The 11583-nt window shown below is 43.2% G+C and overlaps 5 protein-coding genes across 5 annotated transcripts; 3 read left to right on the forward strand and 2 right to left on the reverse strand.

Moving 5' to 3' along the window:
- Positions 1–42: 42 nt before the first annotated feature.
- SAMD00019534_006420 (hypothetical protein) lies at positions 43–1452 on the reverse strand (the record flags this gene model as incomplete). Its single annotated transcript, XM_012904075.1, has 1 exon — positions 43–1452. One exon carries the CDS (start codon positions 1450–1452, stop codon positions 43–45), a length of 1410 nt encoding a protein of 469 aa, XP_012759529.1.
- Positions 1453–2904: 1452 nt separating this feature from the next.
- SAMD00019534_006430 (hypothetical protein) lies at positions 2905–3649 on the forward strand (the record flags this gene model as incomplete). Its single annotated transcript, XM_012904076.1, has 2 exons — positions 2905–3229; positions 3306–3649. 2 exons carry the CDS (start codon positions 2905–2907, stop codon positions 3647–3649), a joined length of 669 nt encoding a protein of 222 aa, XP_012759530.1.
- Positions 3650–4850: 1201 nt separating this feature from the next.
- On the forward strand, positions 4851–5719 carry SAMD00019534_006440 (hypothetical protein; the record flags this gene model as incomplete). The annotated part of the gene is made up of 3 exons (XM_012904077.1): positions 4851–4984; positions 5053–5395; positions 5450–5719. The coding sequence occupies 3 exons, from the start codon at positions 4851–4853 to the stop codon at positions 5717–5719; spliced, it is 747 nt and encodes a 248-aa protein (XP_012759531.1).
- A 2724-nt stretch (positions 5720–8443) lies between these two features.
- On the forward strand, positions 8444–9913 carry SAMD00019534_006450 (hypothetical protein; the record flags this gene model as incomplete). Its single annotated transcript, XM_012904078.1, has 3 exons — positions 8444–8837; positions 8961–9431; positions 9534–9913. The coding sequence occupies 3 exons, from the start codon at positions 8444–8446 to the stop codon at positions 9911–9913; spliced, it is 1245 nt and encodes a 414-aa protein (XP_012759532.1).
- A 257-nt stretch (positions 9914–10170) lies between these two features.
- Positions 10171–11575, reverse strand: SAMD00019534_006470 (hypothetical protein; the record flags this gene model as incomplete). Its single annotated transcript, XM_012904079.1, has 2 exons — positions 10171–10197; positions 10250–11575. Coding segments are annotated over 2 exons (1353 nt in total), but the record flags the coding sequence as incomplete, so codon positions are not given.
- Between the last annotated feature and the right edge of the window lie 8 nt (positions 11576–11583).

An 11583-nucleotide genomic window follows, 5' to 3' on the forward strand; every position in this document is an offset into this window, starting at 1 on the left:
TTGCAATAATATTAAAATAAACAACTACAGGTGATTGAAGAGTTAGAGAGCTCTTGGACATGTGATGGATGGTGCACTGCTGCGATGGGTAGTCCACATGCTGGCCGAGAAGTCTGATGAGTAGTAGCCAGAGTCGGCACCGGTACCATGTAGTGATGGATAACGACTGGGTGTACCCACAACTCCACCTGGAGCACGGCCAGTGTATGGGTCGGGAAGGGTCCATGCGCCAAAGGTCACCCAGCGATCGACGTACTGAAGGAACACATCATAGTTGAATGCACATTGGAGAGTGGGGATCAGACGCACGGTGAGAGCGGTGGTCTTCCATGTGTTGGATGTGCAGCACATCTGGTAATTGTCGGCGGGGACACCACCGTCGATGTAGCCGTATGGGTCGCGGCAGTCCTTCTGGCCGTCGCTGTGATCGGTGCTCAGTTGGTTGGTCCAGTAGTCGTCAAAGTTGCAGCCTGCAGAGCCCCAGAGTGCGCGGCTGGCATTGGTGCTCCAGTATACTTGGCCATCCTCGCCAAAGGTGTTGAGTGGGGCGGTCGACACCTTGTTGTAGATGGCCGAGTCGTTGAGCATGATGGCGGCAAGAGCGATGGGCATCTTGCGACCTGACATGTGGCCGCCGTCAGCCTGCCACGTCACGCCAGCGAATAGCATGCCCGCGTAGTCGAGTCCAGCCTGCAGGAATGGGATGAGAACCTTCTTCTTCTCGGTTAAGGGGAAGTTGAGTGTAAGGAATGCGCCACAGTCGCCAGAATCACTGGCGACGTCAGCACCGTAGGTGGCCATGTTGAGGTGGGGGTGGAGGTACTGGCCTGCCCACGAGTTGTAGTGGTCAAGCTGAACACGTTGGTAGCGGTTGGCAAAGTAGGCGACGGTTGGTGTGTCGGCAGGGATGGTGAGATTGGGCAGCAGGTTGGTGCGCAGGTTGTTGGCCGAGTACAGCTTCTTGACGTTGCCATAGTAGCATGGACGGAAGGTGTTGGCGGGCGGTGCCTGGCTCAGCACGGTGAGCACGGCAGCGGTCAACAGACAGCCGTAGTGGCCATCACAGCGATTGGCGTCCAGCAACGAGATTGTCTTGACGACCGAGGTGTTGGCGGCGGCCTTGTAGGGAAGGGCGGGGACGAGGGCAGTGTTGAAGCCCTCGATGTCCTTATCAAAGCCTTGTTGGGAGGGTGACGAGGGATTGGCCTGCCAGCCATGGTACTGACCAGTGAAGGCTGGTGTGATGGTCTTGATGGTGACGTATGAGCCGTTGGTGATCACCCAGTAGTCGCCATTGGCGAATGTGCCACACTTGTAAGCTTTGTCAAATGTAAAGGTGATGTTATATTGGCTGATTGATGTTGCCATGCCGTTTGTGCATGCTGCACTTGTCCAGCCTGCGAACAAGCACAAGACGACAACAGTGCTAAGTACTAATTTGTTGTTGAACATTCTATGTTTGATTGATTGATTGATTGATTGGACCGTGTCTGTTGCACTCTTATATATAGTCTTGTCCGTAGATGCGTTTGTTGGTCGAACAGTCAGTCAGAGAAGGGATGGCCTACATGGCTATTATTAGTCAGGTAAGGTCATGTGGATGGATTGACCTTCGGATTGCACACATGTACAACTTTGATTGAATTGATAGATAGAGTGCTGCTGAGGTGATGATGATGATGATGTTGGTGATGATGTTCCAAACTCAAAGTGTGTCTGTAGGTGAATGAATGTGATAATGGGCAAGCATTCTCAAGGTTGAAGAGAGATATTCAAGTAATTACTCGGGTCCAGACAACAAACAAAATATCTCTTTAGGCCCAAGATCATTAAGTTGAAGAGCCATACTCAAACCCAAAGTTGGTCAAAGTATAAATTGCTTGTTATCTAGATATGTCATACATATTGTTGTTGATGTTGGGTTAGGTAGTCTTTATCGACTTGACCTTGATGTAACTCAAGTCATTCTATAGAATGGAATCATGACATGGTTCCATGTTCGGTGATATAAATTGTCGGGCTACAACTTTGTTTGACATTCCGTGACCAAGACAAGTCGGTCCGCACTCTCCTTTGATCATTGATTATGTAATTTGAACACACATACCTTACACATACCCAACCAACCTCAATAACAAGTAGTTATTAACTACCATTCAATCAATCAAATACTCTACATTCACGAACTCCAGTTTTTTCTTGGACCATCTATTTTTTGATTGTTTTTTTTGTGAACCAAAATGAGCCTTCACCCTCAAACAACCTCGCACCCTCACTAGACCCATTTTGGTTGGATTGTCAACTGACCAACCAATGAATATTGTCCGAGTAGGAATTGATGCCACCAACTTACCCATCAACCCCGCTTTGAGTTCGATCGAAACACCATTACCACCCATTATTACCTCGTTGTTTCAATGAACGGATGCCACGCTTTGTGGCTGTTGGGATAGTTGTTTCCGAGTCTACTACATAGTCTGAGATCGAAATCTAAAGTAAAGTAAACTTACACAACTCATCTCAGTGTATACAATGAGCCATCCCCCTTCAAACAATGTGGGCAAGATGAACCCAAAGACTTTGAGACAGAAGCTACTTTAGATTAAAGTCGGTTATTCACCATCATCTTTGATTATTAATATTAATATGAGTGTGATTACCAGTTGTTGTTGCTGTTAGTAATACCTCCTGTTTTCAGATTAAATCGATGGGATGAATGGTCGAAGCCTCACTCATCATCCCTTCTCAATCAACCCAAATCATTATTATTTATACAACCTCTTTATTCAACTTCCATTCTAAATTAATATTGTATTTATATTTGTATAACTCTGTAAGATAAATAATATATATCACACTTGTATTACTATTTCCACTATTTAAATAATATCACAAAAATCCACAATGAAATATTTATTCCCAACAATTATTGTATTATATACTACATTTTTATTGTTTGCATCGGCAACTACTTATACACCTGATGCTGAGACTTTCCAGATTTGGGCTGATGCCTATGGAAAGAAGTACACAAGTGATGAGTACCAAAAGGTCTTTGCAATTTGGCAAGCCAGTGTCAATCAGATTAATCAAGTGAACTCCAAGATCAACCTACCAGATGTACACCTTGATTTTGGTGATGGACCCTCGCCCTCATCCAGTCGCAAGCTCTACGCCGCCCAAGCTGTCGACCCCATTGTCTCATTCCCCAATGCTGATATGCCAAGGAGTATGTATTTGTTCAAATAACGATTACACTTTTTGACATCAATATTAATACATCATGCTACTCAATCAATTATTAGTGACACTTGGAGAGTTCAGTGATATGACTTATGACTCATTCAGCCATATGTTCTTGGGTGCTGATGCTGCTGCCATCCCAGCTACTGCTGCTGCCGGTTCTGCTTTGTCAACTGGTGCCATTATTGGTATTGCTATTGGTGGAAGTGCTGTTGTTGTTGGTGCTGCTGCTGGTGTCGCCTACGCTGTGATCAAGAGCAAGAGAGGCAAGACAACCGTGGTCGAGGTCAACAACATGGAGACCGAGAAGAAGAAGTCCAAGGGTATCGATGTATACAAGTTCCGCAAGGGCAATGTTGCACATTCAATCACTGCTCGTGATCAATCACAAGTTGTCACACAATAGTAACAATAACAGTAATAATAAGTTAGTATTATTATTATTATTTGTATAAATAATTAATAAATCATTGTCATTGATTGATTGACCGATCAATATATTTGACACCATGATATGGAGAGAAATTGGAAACAGTTTGATGGGGAGATAATTGTAAAACACGAGTCTCTCTCGAAATAGAGTTTCTTGGATCATCAAGTTGCACAAGGTGATCGTCCAAGGGGCGGTCCCAAGGTAAGGTAATGATCGTTGGGGGTGACTTCACTTGGATTTTCATTCACCTAATGCCTGGTCACACAACACTTTGTCATTAGGACGCACTATGCACTTGCACACTTGGCAGGCATGCCCCAACTCTCCCGTCATCCTTTCATCATAGCACCCCATCTCATTGCGAGTGAAGGGAACACCCTTGTTTACTTACTTAAGGGATGAGATCATTGTCTCTGTCTTGTACATGTACACAATCAACAATAACATCAAACATCAGATCCAATTGATTACTAGCGATTCATTTATTATATTAACAAACCAAACAGATAAAAGATAAAAGATAAAAGATATTATAACTTAACTAATACAAATATTAAAGAGAGAGCCTAAACAAACTTAAGGTATATAATACATACACCAGACTCACCCAACGTAGATAGATAGATAGATAGAGATAGATACAAACAGATAACAACTATATCACGCTGTCATCTCGTCTCTCTTGAGATAAGATAAGGGTTGTTGTTTGTTTGTTTGTTGGTGGAAAGAATACACGCACATACATACACACACACATACATACACCAAAGACAAACAGATGAATGTAGATGGTTTCGCAGATGGAAGGATTGTGTTTGTTGTTGGTAGTTGTTGAACCCACACACCACCAACAACATGTCGTGGTTGGGGTATACGGCGGCGACAATCTATGTCTGACGCGTTGCCTTTGACTGACTGGCCTGACATGTTCACCTAAACAAACAAACAAACAAACCTCTATTTACTTGATATATTCATCAATATTATCTCTTCACTTATTTGTTTGTTTATTCATCCATTCATACATTCGCTCATTCACTCATTCATTCAGTTGATCAACAGAACACAAAGTGAAGACAAAGACTCATTGACTTACTCTTTGACCTCTTAAATACAGAATCAACCAATAATTATTAATACAAAGAAGAGATAATCGATACAACATACATAAAGAATGAGTGGATTCGTTGGTAACCTGTCATCGGATCAGGAGAAGATGCTTGCTGAGGTCAGGAAGATGCTCGCTGAGAACACTGATCCAGTAATTCAGGAAGAGATAAGCAAGTTGGATGACTCTATGATTCTTAGGTATGACAAATGTGCACCATCTTAACATGTTGGACTGACTGACTGACTGACTGACACACTTTATAAAGATTCTTGAGAGCCAGGAAATGGGTACTGAATGATGCATACAAGATGTTGCTCGATGCTCTGGTATTCAGGGCAACATTCCAAGAGATTGGAGTGGAGAAGATCACAGAAGAGAGTGTGGAGAATGAGCTAAAGACTGGAAAGAGTTTCTTCTATGGCTGGGACAATGGTGGAAGACCAGTGTGTATCATCAGAACGAGGAAACACGATAGCTCACAGCGCGACATCCAGGAGGCACATCGCTATTGTGTCTACTTCATGGAGAAGGGCAAAGCATTGCTCCCACCAGGAATTGAAACATGTACTCTTATATTCGATATGACTAGCTTTAGCACAAAGAACATGGTATGTATAAGAATGATTGACAACGAGACCATGACTGACTCTCTGGCAATGTAGGATTATGAACTTGTCAAGTTTATCGTGGATATGTTCCAAAAGTATTATCCAGAATCACTGAACAAGTGTTTGATTGTTAATGCACCATGGATATTCACTGGAATTTGGAACATTATCAAGCATTGGATGGACCCAATCACTGTTGGCAAAGTCAACTTTGTAAAGTCCAAACAACTCATTGAATACATCCCAGCCGAACATCTCTTGGCATCATATGGTGGAGCAAGCACATGGAAGTACACATACAAAGGAATAACTGTTGAGGACTAATATCAATCAATCAACACCAACATCAATCAATCAATCATTCATATTTCGACGCCATTCAATCAAACATTCATCCATCAACACTACAACTTCCTTAAATATTTTTATATATATACTACGTTATATCTTGTATACAACCCTTAACGATACCAATGGTTTATTCAACACAATGTTCTTTGGAAACTCACTCCAAATGATCAATCACACCAACTTTTTTGTCATAATCAAACCTTATTTATTAAATTAATAAACGAGAGATAGAGATAATAATATTTGATTAATCCAGTCAAACTGGAATTCCAAACACGTGTCCAGTCCTTCCTTCCATGTCCATTCGTTGACAATTAAACACACTCACCTCACATCTTCATCAACAACTGAAACAGTCATTTATCAGAAAATATTTTTGGTATTTTTTTTGTTTTTTACAAGTCAAAACACTCACACAAGTGTTTGCCATGATCCCCCAAATCAAACAACTCCACTCTCTATCATGCATGCATGACTACTTACACTCATTTCATTCATCGCTCGCCTCTCTTTTTATATCTTTGTAGTACCAAATCCGTCATATCATATCATATCGATTGATTGATTGATTGATTGCACACGTGATTCATTTACATCATATATATATATATATTACATATATCACAGGGTACAGGTAACATATATACTACAGATACAAAGATACAGATACAAAGATACAGATAAAAAGATACAGATAATACATATATATAGAGACAGATAAGAAAGAAAAAAAAAATGGAGATAGATTTAGATTCAATTATTGAAAGATTATTGGAACCGAGAACTTCAAAGCCTGGAAAGCATGTTGATTTGAGAGAGGAAGAGATTAGATATTTGACAGTGCAGGCTACAGAGATATTCATTAATCAGCCGATATTGTTGGAGTTGGAAGCACCGATCAAGATCTGTGGAGACATACATGGACAGTACTACGATCTGTTGCGTCTGTTTGAGTACGGTGGCCTGCCCACCCCAGTCCAACTACCTGTTCCTGGGCGACTACGTCGACCGTGGCAAGCAGTCGCTCGAGACCATCTGTCTGCTGCTGGCCTACAAGATCAAGTACCCCGAGAACTTCTTCATCCTGCGTGGCAACCACGAGTGCGCCTCTATCAACCGTATCTACGGCTTTTACGACGAGTGCAAGCGCCGCTACAACACCAAGCTCTGGAAGGCCTTCACCGACTGCTTCAACTGTCTGCCCGTGGCCGCCATCATCGACGAGAAGATCTTCTGTATGCACGGCGGTCTGTCGCCCGACCTCAAGTCCATGGAGCAGATCAAGCGTATCGTGCGTCCAACCGTCGTTCCCGACAACGGACTGCTCTGCGACCTTCTCTGGGCCGACCCCGAGAAGTCCATCCAAGGCTGGGAAGACAACGACCGTGGTGTCTCCTATATATTCGGTCCAGATGTTGTCGAAACATTCCTCAGGAAGCATGATCTTGATCTGATTTGCAGAGCTCATCAGGTAAGTTGTTATTAATGTCGTGGGTGGGGTGGAATGATCCCACCTTCCCGATATATCCATCAAGTTTGATTGATTAACTAACTTTTACAATCGCAATCCTTGACGCTGGCGAACGTACGCATGATATAGGTTGTTGAGGATGGATATGAGTTCTTTGCAAAGAGACAACTTGTAACATTATTTTCCGCTCCCAACTACTTTGGCGAGTTTGATAATGCCGGCGCGATGATGGGTGTCGACGAGACCCTGATGTGCTCCTTCCAGATACTGAAACCTTCAGACAAGAAGAAGGCGATTGCAGACAGTAACAGTAGAACACTGACGCCACCAAGAAATAAGCAACAGAAACCAAAGAAATGAACAGTGCAACAACATCCCCAGCAGCAGCAGTAGACATCAACAACGGTCTACTACTCTCAACATTCATTCATTCATTCATTCATCCCATACGCACCAACCAAACAACCAACTAATCCACTACTACAACCATCGACTACAAGTGTATGATTGCTATTATAATCCATCATCAACAACTAATAACATGGAAATAAGTCACAAGTCTGGGATCAATCAGTCCAATCACAGACACAGACACACACATTACCATCAACTCAATCACAATCAATCAACATAGGCCCTCGCTCATTGGGTCCAACACACGTTCTTTCATTTAATCCAATCACTCAATCACTCTATCACTCAACTATCTTCCTTCTTTATCTCTTTTCCACAATCTATCAATCCAATCAATCAATCATTCAATCAAACAAACAACAATCAATCAATCATATTTATAAATAATATATATATATTATATAAATAGATATAGAAGCAAATATGACCTTATTACAATTGTTTGGCCATTGTTGTAGGGTTAGATCAACATCATGGGATGGACAGGGCAAGCAGAGTCCGATCGGACTTAGATTTACAAATGCGCGCATTAGCAATAAGCACCCACAGTTTTGCTTGACGGGCTAGCTCAATGATTGGGGGGTCGCGTGTGTTTGTTTGTTTGTTTATCATCACCCCACCCAACAGACATCTCCACAACTTGTTGTTGTTATTGGTGTGCAATACATTAACATTCATTCATTCATCTTAATGCCTGCCTATTAGTTGTTATAAAAGCAAGAGAGAGAGAGATAATGATGTTGATATAACAATGATGATGATGATGATGATATGATAATAATAATAATATTTTACAAATAATAATGATAATGATGAATACACAACAACCTCAGCAACATCCTGCCGCTTCAATTGGCGGTGGCCTTGGCGGTGGTGGTGGCGGACCTGGTGGTGCCCCTACTGGTACTGCCCTACAACAACAACAACAACAACAACAACAGCAACAGCAACAGCAACAACAACAGCAACAACAACAACACTCACACCATCAAATGATTCAAGCAAGAATGCTACAACAGAAGAAGGATGTAGTTGAACGAATTGCAAAGATCACTGGTTACTATCATAGTCGGCCTGCTGACAACTCGCCAGAGTTCTGGATGTCCTTCATTGGAGAGTTCTTCATGCCTGGAGGCATATTTATACATACAATGCGTCAACAGCCGCACATTGCTGCCGTGGACGATGCATCAACACGAAGATTTGGTATGAAAGTGAATGAAATGATCGTTATGTAACCGTCATATACTAATCACTCAATCATTCAATGATCGATCACACCTTGACTTTGGGATCATTCCAATCACAAACCCTTGCTCACACAAACAGAGATACCATGTTCTTTGCTGCCTAGATACTTCAAGGTAGCGTTTGACACTGGCTTACTTTCAACATCGCTGACGTTCGAGGACCAGAGCATTGAGTATCTACCAAATGGACTGACTTGTTTCAATGTGAAGATTGCAAGAATGCTATTGGTCTACGACACGATACACGTGCACATCGAGGGCTCTCTTGCTATCTACTTTGCACCCGACATGAAGATCGTGTCATTGTACGCCGACTCGCGATCATTCCAAGAGTCAATACCACGCGAGCACATCACTCGCTTCTTTCAAGACTATCACAAGCAGCCACAGCAGCAACAATCACCTCAATCGGCATTGCTATCGCTCGAACAGCAATTCGCATCACCCGTCAGCGCCATGGGCATCCCTTTACATCTGATGCGCTACTACTCCATCGTGAATGCCGTTGTTCAGTCGTACGACATGATGCATGCCAATCACTCGCCAAAAGGTAGGTGTGCAAAGTAATTGATTGGATCGGCGCCAGTATATAACAACACGACCTCCTAACTGTCGCCTGGCCATACTACTATGGCATGAACCAACTCCTCAGACCCAAGTAAACCAAATGGAAATTCGTCACAACACTTTGTAATGCCACACTCGCCTGCAGGTCAGGGTCCTCAAGTCAACTCTCCACATCAGAAGCCACCATCTGGAATGATCTCAGGGCAGACAGGTGGTCCAGATCAAAAGGAAAAGAATGAACAACAGCAGCAACAACAGCAGCAACAGCAGCAAGCCGCAGCTGGCCAACAACAACAACATAACAATGGTAACAACAAGTCGAATGAGAATAAGGTATACAAATTCCAGGTGTCGCCTCAACAGAAGGAACTGAAAGAGACACAACCATCTCCGTCAGCCACGGCCAAGAAGAAAGCAGTGTTCAAGGAGTATGATAACGATAAACATATGGCAAAGATGTCATAATCCCGGATAACACATTATATATATACATATATACATATATAAACAAATCACAAATGTACATCAATCAATCAATTCAATTGGAAGATGATGGRATGGTGGATGGATTGTATCAAATAGTTGTAATTAATGGATGTGGATGGATGTATGTTGTATTACTTCTTTGTTCTCTCTGCTTCACTCTTGTGTGATCCTGTTATTCTTGATTGTTGGTGGTATATTCTGGTCAACATGTTCCAATCAATGTTATACTCTCAACTTTACTTGTACTTGTTGAGGAATGAATACTAGTGTAACAGAGTTAGTAACGAGCGTTGTTATGAGTCTGAATTGACTTACCATTTGGGAATGATTGTCGCCAAGATGTTGTTGCTGTTGTTGCTGCTGTTGTTGTTGTTGTTGATGCATATGCTGTTGCTGTTGCTGTTTTTGCTGTTGAAGCTGTGGAGAATTGGTCGGAGGGAATATGGATGATGGGAACAATCCAAGTGAATTGGGGAATGTGAAGAATGAGGAATGATCATTGCCATTGCCAAACATATTGGTACTCGAGTTGGAGGACAGCGATGGTGATGGTGCAATTGGCGCCATCGAATCAGACAGGAAAAAGGATGCAGAGGGCGTGATCGTCGCTGGATTCTGTGTGTTGACGGGTGGCGTCACAATGCGCTGAATGTCACTGAATGATGATCTTTGATTCCAGCCAGGCACCTCTTCGTCGCCCAACGTGTTCAACATTTGAGACAGAGAATGAAGTGTGTTGGGAGAGACCAGCTGGGACTTTGATGATGCTGGGCTGTTGTCTTCCACGCCTGTCGTTGATGCTGTTGTTGTGGAGGTAGAGGTGGGCGAGCCAATCGAACCCATTCTAGAGATTGGTGGCGAGTAGTGCGGGTACAGACCGCCCGTGGATCCAACACCTGTCACCAGAGGGGACTGCTGTGCACTGATCGGCTCAAACGATTGAGAATGCGGATTCAATGGTGATTTGACTGGATGTGAATGTTGGGAGGAATGTGACTGTGGATGTGCGGTTGCTGGCGCGTTGACAATCTTCATGACATTGAGCAATGAATGAGTGTAGCTTGCATTGATGATGGACATCTCCAGATCGCTCATCGTCTCAAACTGGATGAGATAGACATTCTCCGTTTCGTACGATGTCTTTGAGGGGAGCTGCTGGATCTTGGGGAAGTAGTCGTTGCATGCGATGCCCTTGAAGTACTTGTAGACGTCCATCGTTGTCTTGAGGAAGTTGGGCACAGACTTGAGTATGACAGACAACTCCGGCTTGAAGTTGAGTTGCTGGAGGTATGACAGGAGTTGTGGTGGGATAGACGCGTTGATACCATTCTGATCATAGTGCTGCTGCTGTGCCTGACCAGTCGTGACCGGGGCATTGTGTGTGTTCGCAACTGGCTTCGAGGTAGGTGGAATGTTGTGTTGTTGTTGTTGTCCATGCATCGCACCAACAAAGCCTCCAGGAGGTGGAGCATTCAAGATGGGTGGAGACTTGGACCTGGAGTTCAACTCTGTGTACTGCTGCTGTAGTTGTTGTTGCTGGAGCATTACCTGCTGTTGAAGTTGATGCAGCTGATGTGATTGTTGTTGTAACTGTATCTGCTGCTGTTGGTGCTGATGATGTTGCTGTTGTTGCTGTTGTTGCTGTTGTT

Source organism: Acytostelium subglobosum (assembly GCF_000787575.1).
Source record: "Acytostelium subglobosum LB1 DNA, scaffold: scaffold1, whole genome shotgun sequence".
Taxonomy (NCBI): domain Eukaryota; phylum Evosea; class Eumycetozoa; order Acytosteliales; family Acytosteliaceae; genus Acytostelium; species Acytostelium subglobosum.